The 19,113-nt window shown below is 40.0% G+C and overlaps 3 protein-coding genes across 3 annotated transcripts; 1 reads left to right on the top strand and 2 right to left on the bottom strand.

Moving 5' to 3' along the window:
- Window positions 1-73: 73 nt before the first annotated feature.
- Window positions 74-4,198, top strand: LOC136425713 (acetylcholine receptor subunit delta-like). Its single transcript, XM_066414646.1, has 5 exons — window positions 74-177; window positions 902-1,086; window positions 1,507-1,848; window positions 1,982-2,114; window positions 2,794-4,198. The coding sequence occupies exons 1-5, from the start codon at window positions 122-124 to the stop codon at window positions 3,185-3,187; spliced, it is 1,110 nt and encodes a 369-aa protein (XP_066270743.1). The 5' UTR covers window positions 74-121; the 3' UTR covers window positions 3,188-4,198.
- A 3,334-nt stretch (window positions 4,199-7,532) lies between these two features.
- Window positions 7,533-8,312, bottom strand: LOC136425888 (uncharacterized). The gene has a single exon (XM_066414817.1). The coding sequence runs from the start codon at window positions 8,310-8,312 to the stop codon at window positions 7,533-7,535; it is 780 nt and encodes a 259-aa protein (XP_066270914.1).
- A 5,491-nt stretch (window positions 8,313-13,803) lies between these two features.
- Window positions 13,804-15,471, bottom strand: LOC136425887 (pentraxin fusion protein-like). Its single transcript, XM_066414816.1, has 4 exons — window positions 15,464-15,471; window positions 15,144-15,388; window positions 14,706-14,891; window positions 13,804-14,308 (listed from the first exon to the last, which is right to left on the bottom strand). Exons 1-4 carry the CDS (start codon window positions 15,469-15,471, stop codon window positions 14,304-14,306), a joined length of 444 nt encoding a protein of 147 aa, XP_066270913.1. The 3' UTR covers window positions 13,804-14,303.
- Window positions 15,472-19,113: the final 3,642 nt, after the last annotated feature.

The following is a 19,113-nucleotide window of genomic DNA, read 5'->3' as shown; positions in this document are numbered from 1 at the left end:
TTGTCATTTAGAGGTTTACAGTTTTCAGTTTTTAGTCATTTTCACAACTAGATGTCATTTCATCTAGAAATGGCAGGACAGTCGGCTGAAATGGGACCCAAAGTACTACGGTGGCATCAACATGATAAGCGTTCTAGGTTACGGAACTTGGACACCACCATTCACTGTAAAGAGGAGGTACGTAGTACCTCTTACCAAGCTAACCAAATTTCAGTTGATGAACTAAAAGAAACTTTAATCTGATTCTTTAGAATCTGTTGAATATTCGTTTATTGCCAGGAAAAAAAAATATCTTTACCTTTCTCGAACCAAACAAGAGTCTAGTTCAATACAACAAAATGTATATTATATGTACGAGGACACTAGTCCAGTCTTGTTAGCTTTGGTCCGCTCCTGATGGTCGTTGGAAGCAGACCAAAGCTGATAAGGCTTGGCTCCAGGATACGAGGGCTAAATGAAAGAAAACCAGATTACTGACTAGTTTATGACCAAAATCGATAATGAATGAATGAATGAATGAATGAATGAATGAATGAATGCAGACCTTAATTGCACATTTTTGCCACACCGGGCTTACTACAGCTCACAACAAAATAAAACATGCTGAACAGAAACAGTTAACAAATAGAATTAAAACTATCATTATATCAATTCAAATTTTCCTCGCTTATCAGTTATAACAGAGACAAAGGGACAGATTTGTTTCTCGATGGAATGTTTGTCTAGTTGCATTAGAAAAATAAATTAAGTACATGAAATAGGGAAATAGGTTTTGTACAAGCCTATATTCAGTTCATTTCTCTCTTAGTTATACAGACTACATTCTGTTACAAAATGGTATTCGTCCTCTATTCTATTCTATTCAAATTAATTGAAAAAAATGTGTTCCCTCCATTCCCAGTGCTGACCCATCAATTGCACTACCTAAAGACGTACCTGTTCGAGTCAGCAGCGACGGTCTGGTAGTGTGGAGTGTAGAGGCCCTGACCACTACCATTTGCGATGCCGACCCCTTCTTCTTCCCTGCGGACACTATGGATTGTCCCATCTGTTTTTCGGCAAAGACTACTGTGGACCTCACCATTCGTATGGCTTTAGAATAATACTAAGATTGTCTGTGTATGTCTATCTGTGGGTTAACAAGTTGCTTGTGACTCAACAAGGAAAGGATGGATTGATTGATTCATATTTAGTGCTGTGGTAGGGTGTTACTTAAACTGAAAATTATTAGATTTTGGGCCCCCTAGCGGATTCCTTAGGTACTGCAGTGGAACTTCCGGTTTTGATTATTCCTGTTCTGAACATGCTACGGTCACGATTAAAAAAAATGATGTTTCAATTTGTTTCAATCTACATGGAAAGATCAACCCTAACTTAAGCATGGAAGTACATTTGACTACTCGTTTTGTGGTTTTATTGATGTTACAATGGTAGACAGAATGGCAAACTAAGGAAATGGAACCACTACTAATACATATATATCTTATAATCGTGTGTTGAACACAGAATGCCAAGAGGACGGCTCTGAGGAAGATGAGTCCAACAGTCCCTGCGACACCTTTTCGGCGTCAAGAATTGAGGGAGAATGGCATCGAAAGGACAAGATCTTCGCCAAAGACAACAGGGAAGCGTGCTTCCATGTACACCTGGCACGGGCCCCACTGTTCCACATCGCCACTACTGTAGGACCCTGCATCATCCTGGTGGTACTGATGCTAATCACCTTTATCATGCCTATAGACAAGGGAGACCGGATCTCGTTTGGAGTGACCATTCAACTCTCCATGGTCGTATCTCTTGTATTTGTCACGGAGGTTCTTCCTGTCAAGGGGGCTCTGCCATTTTTTGGTGAGTAGATATATACATTTGACCAAACCGTTGTTGCCTTGTAAATATAAATGTAAGGGAAAAAAGCAGCATCTGATTTCAAAATTGAATCCTTCCTTAATCTAGTAATTGCTTATCATTGATGATGTTACAGCTACACTGATCATCGTGTGCATGGGGCTGATGGGGTTGTTCCTCTTCTTTACTATCGGCATCATCATCATTTATGACCGGAAGGAAAACCTGTCTCCGTTGGTGAAGACTCTATTTCTCCGTCACATGTCAAGGTACCTATCAGTTTCATTATTTTTGTGTGCCCATGGTATATCTGAATATTATAAAATACGATCTTGATCAGTTTTACCCACTACGAATATCTTTGGCTTATATATTTCTGAAACGTAAAACATGAAAGATCAGTTATGATATCTGAAGCTTCTGGATTTAGAAAACAACAGCAACCTTCTGGCATTACATTTGAGATTTTGGACGATACAGGACCGTGTTGTATGTTATTAAGTCATCCAGTGAGGCTTTCAGCTGAATTTATATATCAGATTTGATTTGTTTGTTGCTAGCTAACTTAGTTGTCTTTCGAACAGTTTGATCTTTAGAACAATTAAAGAAAGGCTTTGTCAAATCCGTATGTGAGACTGCTTAATAAAAGTATAATATTCCTTTCAAATTGCAAGCCAAAGTGCAAATATTTCAGGAAAATACTTTTGTATTGGAAGATGAAGACTAATCCTGTTAACAACAATCTGTTCAGTACATCTTCTATGAAATAACATGATAGTCATGATCTAAACATTATTCCAGTTCATCTTCAGTTTACATTTTCTATGAAAGATTTATTTCAATACATCTTCTACTAAAGAATATGATAGTCAAGATCTAAACATTGTTCCTCCCATACATCTATAACCACATGATTGAAAAATATGTACGCATTTTCCTTTCCCTTAGGATGCTACTGTTGGGGGACCTCACCAAGAAGAGCAGTCCCAGCCACGATGAGATTGCACTCACCATCCGCAATGCCATAGACCTAATCGAACGCCGATTACAAACCGATGACATGGCTGTCATCGACCTAGAAAGCCCTGGTAATGACCTAGAGAGTGCCGAGCGGCCTCGTTCAGGTCTGGAGACCACCGGTTCTCCCAACCTTCGCGAGCTGATCTCCAGTGTGAAAGCGATGAAGGACGAGATGGGGGAACTTATCAAAAACATGGCCGACGATGATGAGGAAGTGACCGACTACACACTGTTGGCTAAGGTCCTGGACAGGCTGTGCCTTGTCATGTATGTCATCAGCATCGCGGTATCCGTTCCTATTACCATGTACTTTGGCAAGTAAAGAGTACGATTTGCTTCGATAGAGACAAAAAGCAAAAGATAGCTGTGTAGAAATTACCGAACACAATCCAAAACTGCGTACATCTTTCGTAAGGTACGAGGGGTGGCCAATAAGTCATCGGCCTCACCCAGAAATAAGGTGCCCAACTCATAATTTTTGGGAAGAGTTATCAAGTGTAAAGCCTTTCATTGAATTGGTGTGTACCTGCATGTAATCACCCGTTACAACTAGTACTTCTGTACGGTTTCTTGGTCTGTAATCAAACCATTGCAGCGAACGAATAAAAAAGGAAGTCTCTCTGTATTTGAGCGAGGCTATTGAACGTGACAAATGCAACGTGATAAAAGTATATGTAAGTATTGAAACGCCTTTATTCTGCCGTAGCTTGGTACAATATAAAAAGAGATAGTCATGTCTATGGTCAGTTTCCCAACGCGTACATAAGAATAAGGTTTAATTAGTTTCATTTATTTGGACCAACATTTACATTTGTATATACGATAGTGAATTTACCAGTATGTAAACAATATTTGGGTGTTATATATTAGACTATAATAAGTATATCCATAGGACGTATCCATAATCTAATTACTGATGTATACATTTAATTTGATAACTGTTCATTTATTTGGACCAACATTTACATTTGTATATACGATAGTGAATTTACCAGTATGTAAACAATATTAGGGTGTTATATATTAGACTATAATAAGTATATCCATAAGACGTATCCATAATCTAATTACTGATATATACATTTAAATTGATAACTGTTGCAACTGTATGTTAAAGTCAAAGACAGCCTAGAATCAATACACGATAACAAACACGTTTTTTCAATGTGGTCAAGTTCATCATTGTTGTAAAAAACAACCAACAGCAAAAAATCCTGCATAACATACTTGAATGATTGCAAAGACGATGTAGTTATTTAAGAGTGGCTGTTTCATACTTGATGTTTCTTTAGGTTTCGCACGAATGTATAAATAAAAACAGTACTAATTATAAGATACGATGTTCACTGTTTTGAGAATTAAGTTAGAGAAGCATCAAATTTGATATATTCAAGATAAAGTAGTTCCTTTTTGTGATCTTTCCTGCCTAATGTTTAAACATAGATTGTAAAATGTCAAAACGCACTGAGTTTGAATAAAACTTAATGCAAAACCTTGTTGTCTTATATCTTTGTCATGCGTAACATAAAGCCCAGACACAGATTCTGTTGGAAAAATCATCTGTAACCCTTTTTTTGTAAGGCAATATCAATCAATCAATCAATCAATCAATCAATCAATCAATCAATCAATCGTTCACTCCATATTCCTCTGACAACAGGAGTTCGGAGACCTCATATCTCCATGAACTATTTTGACTATGCAAATGACCTCCATATTTGCAAAATTTATGCTTGGTCATGTACACCTAACGAAATCCCTACCATTAACCATAACCACAAAAGAGATACGAAGTTTCTGAATAAATCATGCAAATTGGGTCCTCATTAGCATAACCCCGGATTTTTTTTGACCGCGCATATTGGTTTTGGAGTCTCCAGAGGGTGTCATCCATAAAATTAAGATGTTGTCGCCTTAGCAGGCTCTATGAGTGTTTGGGGGGGGGGGGGAGGCTTGTAATATGTTTCTTTCACGATGGAATATCAGTTATTGCACTAGGTTTCTTGGGACTGCGAAAACATTTTTAGATGAAAGTCATACTAATGATAACACAAATTCTAAAATCAATACATTTGCACTGAAGACTGCTGTATTTTTCTATTTTAACGCCAAGGTAAGTCATCGAAAGGAGTATTATCAGAGACTGCTTCAAGGCAACTTGTTTTTATTTGCCTCTACAGACGAAATGCTAAGTTTCCATGTATTAAAAAAAAACAACTTCCTGACATAAGCATCATCATCATGAATAGTACTCATATGACGGCCACTCGTACAAAATATGTCACCTACTTACATTTACCCCCCGAAATAAATACAATAAACGTGGACCTGTCCATACATCCCAGGAATACGTATTTTTTTTAATTAATTGTGAATTTCTCACTGATTCTGTATGTACATTTTCCCTCTGGCTCCCATCATTGAAGGCAATAAAAAAAGACATATATGTACAAAGCGCCTGGTAGCAGATATAACGTTATTTGTCTGAATCATTGCTAGTTGATAATTTCTGAAGTACTTTGCTCTGCTACTAAATTCTTAAACTTGAATGGTCCATACTTTACAGACAATTACAAAATAACTTATCCCTATTCTTGGTTAAGCAATGATAAAGCAAGGACCATGACTACGAAGTTTTTATGCTTAGATGTAACATCTGAACTTGTGTCACGTGACAATTCAAACGAAAAAAGCCATCAGAGGCTCATACAATTCACTAATTCAGTCTCACTTAAATTTCACGAACTTCTTAGCCCCAAAGCAACATCTCTAGCAAATACCCGAACCGCTGTAAGATTTTACATAGCTTTAAGTTTTGCTTAGGATTATCTCTTTGTAGGGTACAAATTAAAGTTTGCAATTCTAAAGTATCTTCTTGACGTCTTCACGGCACAGTACAACAACAGATTGAAACGGCAAGTCTCCACAATCCACGATCTATTTACTAATAGGTACATTAAGATTCATTTTCCAGAATTTTTTCGGGGGCCTGCGAAATCGCAGGCGTCTTTTCCTCTCTTTCCCTGCTATCAGACTTTTTTCTATACAAGTTCCATGTTGCAGGAGCGGGGGTATTTCAAATAAAATAATAATGGTTTATTGGTCAGAAATTACCCATGCAATGGCAGCCAGTGCTGAATTGCTGCAGGGTTTACAATCATATAATACAGAACAGATATATATTTGCTCCACACTTGCACTTTGTGGAACTGTCACAAGGGTCTGGGCGGCTGCAATTCGGCGCCAGCAGGTGATCTCAATACGACCTTCCCCAACCGAAGTCAGGTACCCATTCACACCTGGGTGGAGTGAGGAAAGTCGTGTCAAGTGCCTTTCCCAAGGGCACAACATCGGGGCATATCGGGGTTTAGAACCCGGGACCTCTCGGTTCTGGGCGAAAAACTCCACCGATTGCGCCACACGATGCCACAATTCGCGCATCAAGTCGCGCTAGGGATAGTATAGAAGTAGCAGTGTAGGTTATCATGGACATCTGTTGCTCTTCAGCAGTTCCTTTAGACCACATCATAATTTGTAGGATCTTAGTATTTTAGGAAACGATAATGCCGATCTTGAAGATCGACTTAAGAAAGAGTCTGTGGGGAGTTCTCTACCTTGAAACACAGTATTATGTACTGGATGTAGCCTGTGTTTACACAATATCTTGCTGGCTGTGGCTATATTGACCCCTCCACGAGTTACTTGGGGGCTGTTACTGTCGTGATGGCTGCTAGTGGCACGATTTAGTTATCCGAGGACTAGATGTATTTTACACACAACATAAATAGTTTGCTCTGGGGAGCTTTCGAGACGAACACTCTGTCTATTCTTCAACCCGGTATTACAGTCAGATCTCGTCTTGGAGTTCTCTTGTCACGTGACTTGATGTTGATCATCACGTGACAAGAGACAGTCATGTACAGGCTTGAGATAGTGACACCCCCTGTCCCTGTTTAAGGTACTGCGTTGTCTGCTAGACATATGCAGATGAAATTTTTCTTTCAAGCTCTGTTTACATCTCGATCTCTTGCTCTGATCTGGTCTAAGAATGCCAGAGAGCCAAGAAAATTAACTGGTGTGGCCAGTAGCAGTGCCTTTGTGTGGCTAGAGAAGGAGATTCCTGTCTTCATGAGCAAAGAAAAGTGATCTCGAACCAGTTTAGCTCAAATGAACTCAATGAACAGATGACCTAATCTTCCACTGATCGTGACAGGAAGACAGACGCTATATATAGTATTTTCAGGTTCATTGTACCGGAGTAATTCCCCTAGATCTTCTCGACAAGCACAATGAACAGTGGACCACGGCTTAACGTGCCGTCCCAAGGACTGCGACCTTCTCCGGTAGCGTGCATGTCGGGTGAGCGACACAGCCGGGATCGAACCCGGGGCTTCTAGTTCCAGAGGCAAGATCACTAACCACTGGACTACGGACGCTACCTAACTTTCCTTTCTTTCCTTTCATGAGGATTGTTTTTTGTTTGGTCTTTGTTTCCCTGGACATTTTGATGTTTGCTTCCTAAAGTAGGGGCTCCACAGAATCATCTAAACTAAGCATTGTTGAGTATCTAAGATTATGAACTTTGAAGGGTCTTTCTGTGAGTTCTCAGTGATCTCAATTAATTATCTTTTAACAATCTCCATGTTCTTCAATGATCTTGTTATGTTCTACCAATGATACAGTTTCCTTTCCGTAGAAATGTGGAAATCATCAACAACTCCCATATTTGTGTAAAGAGAATTCAGCCGTGAGGCAGTCGGCACTGTGCCGTAAGATAGATTTCTGGCATCCAATGATTCGGTAATATCTTGAGACTGGCCCTGCTCGGTTTGATCTTGACCACTGGTCACTTTAGTAGCTGTGGCGTTTGTGTTGGATTCATTGATGGCCTGAGACTGGTCCTGCCATGTTTGATCATGACCACTGGTCACTACAGTGTTTGTGTTAGATTCAGTGATAGCCTGAAACTGGCCCTGCCCTGTCTGATCTTGACCACTGGTCACTTCAGTAGCTGATGTGTTTGTGTTGGATTCAGTGATGGCCTGAGACTGGCCCTGCCCTGTCTGATCTTGACCACTGGTCACTTCAGTAGCTGATGTGTTTGTGTTGGATTCAGTGATGGCCTGAGGCTGGCCCTGCCCTGTCTGATCTTGACCACTGGTCACTTCACTAGCTGATGTGTTTGTGTTGGATTCAATGATGGCCTGAGACTGGCCCTGCCCTGTCTGGTCATGACCACTGCTAGGTATAGGGTCCTTCTGTGGTGGTGTTCCCACACCCCCGTACATAGCATTAGGCGCTAAGGCAGCAAGCACTTCACTATGTGATAGATTTCCAAATTTTTGAGATTGAGTGTCGGCTTGAGACTGGCCCTGCCCTGCCTGATCATGACCACTGGTAGATGTTGGGTCCTTCCCTGTTTTTGCCACATCCCCGGGCCCGTACATGGGATTAGGCTTAAAGGAAGCTAGCACGTTACGTGATTTATTTCCCACTTTCAGAGATACAGCGTTAGCATGAGACTTACCCCGCCCTGTCTGATCATGACCACTGGCAATCGCAAAATTTGTAGTGCTTGTGTTGGAATCAGTGATAGCCTGAGACTGGCCCTTCGAATTCCCTGTTTGATCATGATAGTTGTCAATGTCTCCATACTGGCCACCGGTCGCTACAGTAGCTGTATTGATTGTGTTGCTACTGACAACATTGGATTTTTGGCCTGAAGGAGGATGTGTTATCCTCCTCTTGTACCAAAACATGAAAATGCTGGTGCCAATCAGGACAATACCAGCTAATGTACCAAACAGAGAGCCAGCGAGAATAGGTAGGGGGAAACTGGGAGCAGGTTGATTGGAACTGCTACTTTCCGGTTTGTCTGAAGTGATTGCAGGAGGTGAAGTTAATTTTGCTCTTGTACCGGTTGCAAGACCTGCTGTTGAGCCAAAGTTCCATTGAAAGTGAGAGGTGACGGTGCCATTGTAACTGTTTTTAGAGCTTTCTATTGGGCTTATCAGGGACAGTGTGGAAACTATGGGACCTGCTGTTGGGCAAACATTGCTTCCTGTGTTGCCAAATGATGAAGATACTGACACTGCAGATGACAAGAATGTGGTTTGAATATCAACAGCAGTCAGTGATGATACGGTTGGCTCTTCACATATCAGTTCTTCACGATTGATATCTTTAAGCTTTTGTCCCCGGAATTTGGCAGGTTGTTCACAAATTATCAGGTTTTTAATTGAAGGAAATTCAGTGGTATTTAGCATGAAGGGAATCATCCTACAGTCACACTGCCAGGGATTCTTGTCAAGTGGTACGGAACGAATAGATGGCATCAAGCCAAAAGCTGAAGAGGGAATGGCAGACATTTTGTTTAACCGAAGGTACAAAACTTCGAGTTTGGGAAGATTTGCAAATGCACCAGGCTGAATCGTTGTTATCTGGTTGCCGTCCAGGTACAGGTATTTTAGCCTGGATAGATTTGCCAATGCACATGTTTGAATCACTGTTATCTGATTGGAGGACAACGACAACTGTCTTAAGCCGGATAGATTTGCAAATGCACCTGTCTGAATCTTTGTTATACGATTGCGTTTCAGGGACAAGCCCTGAAGCCCGGGTAGATTTGTAAAGACACCAGGCCGAATCATTGTTATTTGGTTGCGGTCCAGGTACAAGTCTTTCAGCGGGGGTAGATTTTCAAACACACCAAATTGAATCATTGTTATACGGTTGTTCTGGATGTGTATTTGTTGTAGCAGGGGGAGATTTGCAAATAAATCTGGCCGAATCATTGCTATCTGATTGCAGTCTAGGAACAGGATTCGTAGCCGAGGTAGATTTACAAATGCATCTGGCTGAATCACTGTTACCTGGTTGGAGGACAACGACAACGTTTCTAGCCGGGATAGATTTGCAAATATACCTGCCTGAATCTTGCTTGTTATACGGTTGTTGGACAGGTACAAGCTTTGTAGCTGGGGTAGATTTCCAAATGAACCAGGCTGAATCATTGTTATCTGATTGCTGGACAAATCTAACACTTTGAGCCAAGGCAGATTTACAAATGTATCAGGCTGAATCATTGTTACCTGATTGCGGGACAGGTACAACTCTTGTAGCTGGGTTAGATTTGCAAATGCACCAGGCTGAATCATTGTTATATGGTTGTTGGACAGGTGCAACTCTTGTAGCTGGGGTAGATTTGAAAATGTACCTGGCTCAATCATTGTTATGCGGTTGTTAGACAGGTGCAACTCTTGTAGCTGGGGTAAATTTGCAAGTGCACCCGGCTGAATACTAATTATCTCGTTATATTTCACGTCCAACACTAAGATGGATTTTGGGAGGTTCTGAGGAATGCTGGTGAGGCCCATGTTGGTGCATCTGCAGTGTGATGATGATACACAGCTGCAACGAGCTTCTGGCATGTTGGGCTCCTTCAGGATGACGAGAAGGAGAATCAGGATGTGTCGCAGCCTTCTTTCCATGGTGACCTGCCACCTAAACAGAACAGGAATTGCATTTCTTAAGCAATGCGCACGTTGTATTAAGAGAATTTGGTGTTAGCATTTAGACTATAATAGTCATTTGTTAAGCAATGCACACGTTGTATTAAGAGAATTTGGTGTTAGCATTTAGACTATAATAGTCACATGCTACAGTAAAACATGCATCCAACAACCAGTCAAGGCCAAGGGACCAAGGAAACATGGTTGTTGACTGGAGTTGGCTGTTGGATAAAACTGGGGTCGGTTCGCTGATTTGTTGGTATATTGTTACCCATTGTCTGCCCGTCCTTTCATGTTACATGTACTTGAAATTAGCCTACGGGCAAGAACTTGCAATAAACGTATTAACTTATATCTTGGATCTCGATTCTAAAAAATATAATTGGAAAATCAACCTAAAAAGAGCGAGTTAGGGGAATTATTTGTTTGAATGACGATTTTTGGCGAATTTTCATTGATATTTTTTTATAAAAAATTCGCCAAAAATCGGCATTTCAAAATATAAACATAGGCACGAATCATCATTGATGTATTACTATCATGTACATTCCTGCAGAGTCACATCGAAGTACAAGCCAAGGAGAGCCTTTTTTCTAAAATGGGGGTGGCCCTATAAACCTTGATGACGTAATCATGACGTTATACAATTTGCATAAATTTTCACCTTGCTATAAGGCACTACCTGAAAAAATTAAGGTTGAGAAAGGTTTACAGAGATGTATAAAGGGTTTTTTCAATAATATCCCAAAACTCCTCAGCCACCCTTCAACGGTACCTTAAACGTGCTTTGACGACCAGGCTTGTTTACAGCTATCTGCCCTAGTCAGAAAGAACTTCCACCCAAATATCTACTTGGAGAATTAAACCCTGATTGATTCATAACAAACTGCCTAAGCAAATTTAGCTTTAATGTTTAGCCATAGGCAGAAACATACCTTTCAATACAGTAAGAATATCTTGAGTTGCTTCTTTAGAGGAACCCGTGTAGAATGCCTCAGCCACTGGTTGCTGTTGTTCATGTAGGGTGTGTCCTTCGGTAGCTGATCCGTAATGCCTGTGACAAACAACCCAAGGTTAGTGTTTACGTACGTACATAGTGGTGCTGATTGTCTGAAGCTATTTGAATATTGATATTGAGGTTTTTGACTATTTTGCTGACCTTCCAGATAAGGAAAATCAGAAGAATAGAAAAACTAACTTACCTTCCTCTTTAAAAATTCATCTGCCTATTTCTGAAACATCATACACAATCGTCTAAATGATATTATCGTACAAAAACTCTGTTAAGTGTAGAGAAATAATATTATGCTGTGACAGCTACTACATGTACATGTTAATTGTCTGAGGTCTTGTGAGAGGAAGAATTCGAACTGTATAGTTAAAACAGGCCTAGGCCTATAAAAACATCTGAATTTCGAAAAAAAAACCTGTGGCCTGGCAAGGTGGCATTATCAACCTGATTTTTGTTGTCGATTCTGACAAAATAGGGCCTGGCCAGGTGACATTGTCAATTTGATTTTTTTATCCTGCCAGAATGTACATGTATTTGTATGAACTATATGTATTTCTGCGATGTTAATTTAAACAAAAGATTTGAAAGAACCCAACTGATTGGAGAATTAAACCCTGATTAACCTGTACATGTATTCTTTATTTGTTTTTAAATGAACTCTGGAGGTGTTGGCCTTGTAAAGGATGCATCGATCCTGTTGCCAACACCTCTCAGATTTTACTCTGTGAAGTTAAGTTAAATAGATAAAATGAAAACAAACAGATTTATCTTTAATGCTTAGCCACAGGCAGAAACATACCTTTCAAGACAGTAAGAACAGCTTTAGTTGCTAGTTAGGAGGAACCCGTGTAGAATGCCTCAGCCACTGGTTGCTTCTGTTCTTGTAGGGTGTGTCCTTCGGTACCTGATCCGTAATGGCGTGGGCTAAACAACCAATGGTTAGTCTTTACGTACATAGAAATGCTGATTGTCTGAAGCTGGCTATTTGAATAATATTAACATTTATGATTATGATGAACATTATGAAACTGCAACAGCTGTGGTGTTTGTGTTGGATTCAGCTATGGTCTGATGATACTCACTCTTCACTGTTTGATGAGTTGAACGTCCATATTTTCATTATTGTGATCATGATCACTATAGTAGTCATTACAGTCGATGTGGTGTTTGGGAGGGATTTTTGAAGGACACCTTTGAAGTTTGCACTGTGTCTGTGCTATGTTGCGTTTAAGTTTGCAAATAAAACTAGAACATAAGATATAAATGCCCACAGATTCAATAAATATTGAGCATGTTTTGAAAAAGAATATCTTACCCAAGAGGACAATAGCATTTGCGAAAACTAGGTATCTGTCTTATAAGATTACTATATGTCGTAACGTGTATTAACGTGTACTACAGGTGAACGACCAATTCTTCTTCTTCTTTGGAAAAACTAATAAGTTAAAGATACTGACAATATACGACATAGAGAGACTACAAACTAGTTTGCTGATATATAAGATAAAATATAATGTCCTAGCCTTCCTAAAATTTAATTTGACACTTTCGTATCAACCTTAGGTATCCACAACCACCACTGTGTATGTATGTATGTGTGTGTGTGTGTGTGTGTGTGTGTGTGTGTGTGTGTGTGTGTGTGTGTCGGTGTGTATGCAAATACAGCTGCAGGGAAGAAACAAGAAAATAAACTGTAATAAAGATGCATTGGTGAAACATAATAATGTGAGATCTGATAATTCATCAAAATCACTTCATTAAGAATTGGGATCCCAAAGTGCACTCCAATCCCATGTTACTAGTAATATAAGGTTATTTTCAAAATCCATATTTCAAACGCAAAGAGCTCTGCTATGTGAAGTGACTCTTCAAAAGTCAAGTATACTAGTAGCTTACCTTAAAACTCTAGAATTCTAAAAATATTGATGACATTACACATGGACCCATTTTTTAAGATCTCCCGCCATGGTAATTCCGCGATAGTGTTTCCGTTCTTTACAGCAAGGTGTCGCTGCTGCAACATCCTTCATTGGCTGGAGCATCGACAAGACAAACCAGCAGCTCACAAACAGCACAAACTCTCGATTTCCAGTTTGCCATCAAATTTAATAGTCGCAAACGTAAATGAGTTTACAGTAGACTCAATACCCATTCAGGCTAACCTTTCACAAATTAGAAAAAAAAGCTTTTCTTTGTGCAGCCAGTAACAAATTCAAGTTTGGATCCCCACGAACTCTAGTTTGTTTCAAATTAACGTGAGAAACTTGTCTCTAGTATGTCTTAGCAATGTCATCGTGGACAAAGGAAAGCAAATGACAACTTGACTAACGTTATTAAAAGAACTCTATCAAGTTTGATTTCCATTATAACTTTAATTCAATTGAGTAACCAGTCAGATACGGTTTTGATTAATCATAACTCATTATAAACCACAGCAAAATAAATGCATTTAACAATCGTAATATTATCAAGATGACAACATCACTTAAATGCTATGACAGTATCTGCTACAACGTATAGTTTAAGCTCAGAATTCCAAAATCAAACAAGGCAGTGTCTTTTTGTGTAACCCATATCTACATAAAAAAAGACCTACAAAATAGTCAAAATCCACCGACACGGAACTCCATAAACGAAAACATATGTCACAACAAACAAATCAATATTTTGAGATAGTAAAACACATAAACCAAGAAAGGATTGAAAACAAAACTTGGAGGAGATAATTCTCGAAAGTCGTGCTTGCAAGAGCCATATTTGCATATTTTGCCATTTTGCGTAAATAAAGTCTATAGACGAGTTTCTCGAAGGGTTAATAGAAAAAAAATAGTCCGATGAAATTGGCAGAAAACCATGAAAACATTTCTATTGGTACAGTCTTTCTGTCAGATGGGATGCATCCTTTGCTGTTGGAATCAACCTGAGTGGAAGAAATTGAACCTTTGTTAGTGACAATGCGGTTAAATGAGCTGTACAACAAATTAAAGAACGGTGGCTAACATGGCGTCTGTGACTTAACAAACCTTAAATGAAAACGGTATACAATTACATTATCCCTTGTGGTCATCGTCATTGTGAAAGCTTACGGCTAGCCGGCTTGAGGTGTAATCAAACTTGCTTTCATAAAACTGAGGTAATAATTCAAATGATCTGTCGATTATTGAATAGCACTACCATAGTAGTCTACATGAATGTTGATCAATCCGTTTATTTTCAAATGGTTCATCTTTTATGCATAATAAATTTACGCTTTAATGGTGATGACCTGTTTTGCAAATGACAGTGACGGAGTCACTTGTAGAACAAAATGTGATCACCTAATGTGTTGCGATAGTCGACGCAGCTGTTGCCACAGTCACAGTGCCAATAAGTAGCGCCGCAGTAGTTGTGCGGGGAGCAGCAAGGACTGACAGAATCAGGGTCACACTGGCCTGGGTCGGCACCAGGAGCGGGGAATCCGGTTCCACATCTTCCATCCGTACGCCATTTCTTCGGCAAGGCCACTACAAACAAACACACATAACTGGAAAAAGGAACAGGACTGCACTTTGACGTCACCCTCATTAAATCAGGACCCCTATCGTTACATCGCTCGCGAAAGTATATCCCATGTCTGACGGCGCTGGTTATCAGGGCCCCTTTCGCGACCGATGTAACGTGGAGCGATAGGGGTCCTGATTTAATGAGGGTGTTTCACGTGAGAGCACACCAGAAATAGCCGTTTACGACACGAGGCGCCATTATTTAAGGCTTACCTGCATTTGAGAAGACTTGAACCTCGCAGAGGGACAGGTATTGCCGGGAGGAACCAGAAAGACGAACGCCGACGTACCGCCCCGTCATCCCCGGACAGGAGACGGAAATAGACGGCTGGCTAAGGTCGATTTGATGATCACCTCCACATTTGGTGTTCGAGGCGACCTGGTCGGAATCCCCAATGAGGATGTTAAAGGGGTTGAGACGTTCCGAACAGCAGTCCAGGCGATTGTAGATGACCACCCTGTGGTGACAAAGAAATCAGTTCTTATCTCAATGTTTTTACAGGTATAACTCGCTGTGATGCATTTGTATGTACGTTGGCATGTCGTCTGTCGGTATGAGCTAGATGATGCACATTGATTTTGGGCGCCGTAATAGTAGTTTTGGGTATCTTCATACTACAAAACGACTTGAAGGGGTTGTACAGTCCAAAGCTGTCCCCAGTACTAGTAAGCTCAGGTTAGGGTCCGGCTTGCTACACTGTCTGGGTTTAATACTGCCTAGTATTGTGTTGACAGCCACTCGAAAGAGTAGGGCAAGTCTACATGAGTTCATCAGTGCCTAGTATTACACCTGGACAAAACAGGTTTTAAGCAAAATTGTTATACTTGGTAAAGAGGGTATCAAACCCCTTTACCCGAAACCGCAAACACCATATGTATTTCACGGACTTAAAATCAACCTTAGTCGCGCCACTGTGGAACCCGAATCATGGAAACAGAACCAGTGGAAGGCCACTTAAGACATATTTAAAAAAACCCGAAGCTGACAGCGGTTTAACTGCAGCGATGGGCAACAGAGTTATATGGAGATAACTGGTCATGGGACCTCGAGTGAGATCGACTCGACGGAGTGAGTGTTAGAGCCGTGCCATTTATGAATTGGAGCTTTGTGATTTTTTTATGGCAAAAACGTACCTGTTAATTATGTATGTTTGCCCAAGATCCACCCACCACATTGGGGAAGCTTCAGACATGGTGTGTGAACAAGAGCCAGCGCTCCAGAAGCCATTGGTGTTTCCGTCCACGGCATTGCTGGCATCCGCACTATAGTAGTAGCTGGTTGTTTGAAACGCCGACTTCCCTCGTGCGATATTGACATCTACCCAAGAAAAACGATTTCATATTTAGTTTTTTTTATCTATAAACTGTGTTAAAAGGTGAAAGAAATAAGACCAAGAAAGAAATGCAGAGTTTCAATGATACTCAAATGAAACCCAAACAATATTAGGTCCCGAAAATCGGATTTTGAAAGTCATTTTATCCATGCTATTGCTACACATGATTAGTTAAAACAATACTATCACAATGTATAGCAACGTTCAAGATGCAAAAATACGACGTTACTGTGATATGAAGACTCAATGAGTTTTTCGCGAAACTAAGGGGATCATCGTACGGTACGATTTTGGGTTTTTTAAAATGCTGACAGTATGTTATTACGAAAGCGCGCTTAACAATGTTAGTAAATTTCATTGCCGTAAAGATTTCAGAATTTTTTCAATTTCCATTTTTTTGGCCCTAATATAGCTTTGGTTGGCTTTAACAACTTTTTAGGCATGACGATGACCTTACCAGGTGCTCCGGTTGGGACCGGCGCCGGCGGGTGAAGTCCAGCTATGGCCCCGGCGTTCAGAATCGCAGAAGTTTGAGCCGCTTGGTTTCCCGCCGCATTACACTTTGCTTTCACAACTTCAATTGCAGCTGCAGTGTCATAAGAAAATGTCCTCTTAGAATCTCTTTAAATCTTATGTTCAATCTTGAACTCTTATAGTTAACATTTCGTTGATATGGTTAACCCTTGTCCTGCTGGATTTCCAGAGCAAAAATATACCCCCGCTGCTGAAGTGCCCAGACACCTTTGAAACAAAGGGTACTAGTTTGATATAACGTTAGCTCATTTTTAGTTACCTTGATATACAATATAGCCTTACGCGCTGGTGCAACGTACGCGTTCTAGAAATACCTTCAACCCAACAATTGGGCATACAGAACAAGCATGTCCTGCCTACCTGCCTGTACAAAACAAGCATGTGTAACCCGAAAATTGTTGTTCGTGTTTCATTCATGATGACGTTCATCTTCTAGTCTGTATCGTTAACAGTTTAAGTCCTCCCCGCACCAGACGGTGCATAAGGCAGCGCCCATCCGTTTCGGCAGCCCTTGGGCCACAAAACTTTGTGCAAGTCACTACAACATGGGGCTAGTCTACTGGTAGTGGCGTGTGTTTAACTACCATACTCTTTCCTAAATACTGAGTGCTAAGCAGAGAAAGTAGTATGTATAATTTTTAGAGTCATTGGTATTACCCAACCGGGGGTCGAACTCACGACCTACCGTATGCAAGGCGAACACTCTACCCACTAAGCCATTGCATGGGTTCTTAAGTGCTGGCCTTAAATGAAGTTTTGTAACGAAAACCTCATAAGACAGAACAATAAGGATTGTACTTACTCTTAAGTTGTGCTGCTTCCACCTTTGTCAGGACGGAACATTGCGTACCCAACGAGAAAAAGTAAACCACAAGAAAAAGGGTTGTCTGGATACAGTTCGTGTGACCCATCTTCAACTGACCGAGGTATTCTTCTACCCCAGTAGGTCTGAAAACACTTTGAAATGCGACGAAACATGCCAGACCCTGACATTTGAGGACCAGACAATTGGTGAGAAGTAATGAAGAAAACTTGTTTAAAGATTCCTTTAAGTCCTCTTAATAAAGTCATTCAAATTGTGTACTGCAAGTTTAGGTGTATAGAAAAGGCAGTAATTTGAATTTTGAGCTTTGAACCTGAGCTTTGAACAGAAGTAATGAAGCAAACATGTTTATAGATACCTTTCAAGTCCACTTAAGAAACTCATCTAAAGCGTGGACTACATGTACAGTTGTATAGAAAAGGCAGTAATTTGCAACTTGAGCTAAAGTCTTGAAGTGACTGCAGAAATTGAATGTTAGGTGCTAAGTATCACTCGAGAGCTTATATATCAAAATATTATTATTTACAGTCATTGTTATGCCATATTTGCTATGATCTTACATATTAAGTTCGAACACCATAGCCGACCTACGTGGTATACGGAACCAACAAAGATCTGGAAATGGTTTCCAAATTACGGTGAACTGTAGCTCGCGACCAAAGGTTTTGCCCATTCTGTCCAAATCGAATTGAAGATGAGTTTCACTTCATTATGGAATGCACTAAATATGATGCTATACGCGATGAGTTATTCACCTCTCTCAATTCAAGTACTTCAGATTTTAAGACACTCAATGCCACAGATAGATTTGACTATATATTTAAATGCAACAGCTCATACAGTGTTAAAATAGGCAAATATATAAAATATTGTTTTGTTATTAGGAAAAAATAATGATACTCAAAATTAGCCCAACTTGAATAATGTAAAACCTAAGATAGTCATTTTATTGTAGTGAATAGTTTTATTCCATACTTATGTCTTGTTCTATGTTTACTGTTGTTGCCATACTTTGTACCTGCTACAATAGTCGCGCAATAAAGTTATTCTGTATACATATATAACAGAAGACCATTGCTTTAAGATCCAGACAACAGGCGCCAAATAATCAAAGGTCAAGATACCTCCACAACAAACTAGTTCATAGGTACCTTTCAAGTTTACTTAAGAAATTCATAGCGGGTGTGTACTCTTTGTATAGTTGTGTAGAAAAGACAGTAATTTGCAATGAGCACAGTAGACTCACGTGGCCCATATCCATTCAAGCTAACCTTTCACAAATTAGTAAAAAGCTTTTCTTTGTGCAGCCAGTTAAACAAGTACCAAATTAAAGTTTGGATCCCCACGAACTCTTGTTTGTTTCAAATTAACGTGAGAAACTGGTTTCAAGTGTGTCTTAGCAATGTCATCGCGGACAAAGGATAGCAAATGACAACTCGAGCTAACGTTATTAAAAAATAACTCTATAAAATTTGATTTCCATTATAATTTT

Source organism: Branchiostoma lanceolatum, chromosome 19 (assembly GCF_035083965.1).
Source record: "Branchiostoma lanceolatum isolate klBraLanc5 chromosome 19, klBraLanc5.hap2, whole genome shotgun sequence".
NCBI classification, from domain to species: domain Eukaryota; kingdom Metazoa; phylum Chordata; class Leptocardii; order Amphioxiformes; family Branchiostomatidae; genus Branchiostoma; species Branchiostoma lanceolatum.
Note: the sequence above shows the minus strand (reverse complement) of the source record. Positions and strands in the feature narration are given on the sequence as shown.

Excerpts from the sequence above, each read along its gene's own strand:
- LOC136425713 (XM_066414646.1), top strand. The coding sequence starts at position 122 with ATGATAAGCGTTCTAGGTTACGGAACTTGGACACCACCATTCACTGTA. Across the intron at positions 1,087-1,506 it reads TACTGTGGACCTCACCATTC|AATGCCAAGAGGACGGCTCT; the intron begins GTATGGCTTTAG and ends TGTTGAACACAG. Across the intron at positions 1,849-1,981 it reads GGGGGCTCTGCCATTTTTTG|CTACACTGATCATCGTGTGC; the intron begins GTGAGTAGATAT and ends ATGATGTTACAG.
- LOC136425888 (XM_066414817.1), bottom strand. The coding sequence starts at position 8,312 with ATGTACGGGCCCGGGGATGTGGCAAAAACAGGGAAGGACCCAACATCT.
- LOC136425887 (XM_066414816.1), bottom strand. Across the intron at positions 14,892-15,143 it reads TCAAGTCTTCTCAAATGCAG|TGGCCTTGCCGAAGAAATGG; the intron begins GTAAGCCTTAAA and ends GTTTGTTTGTAG.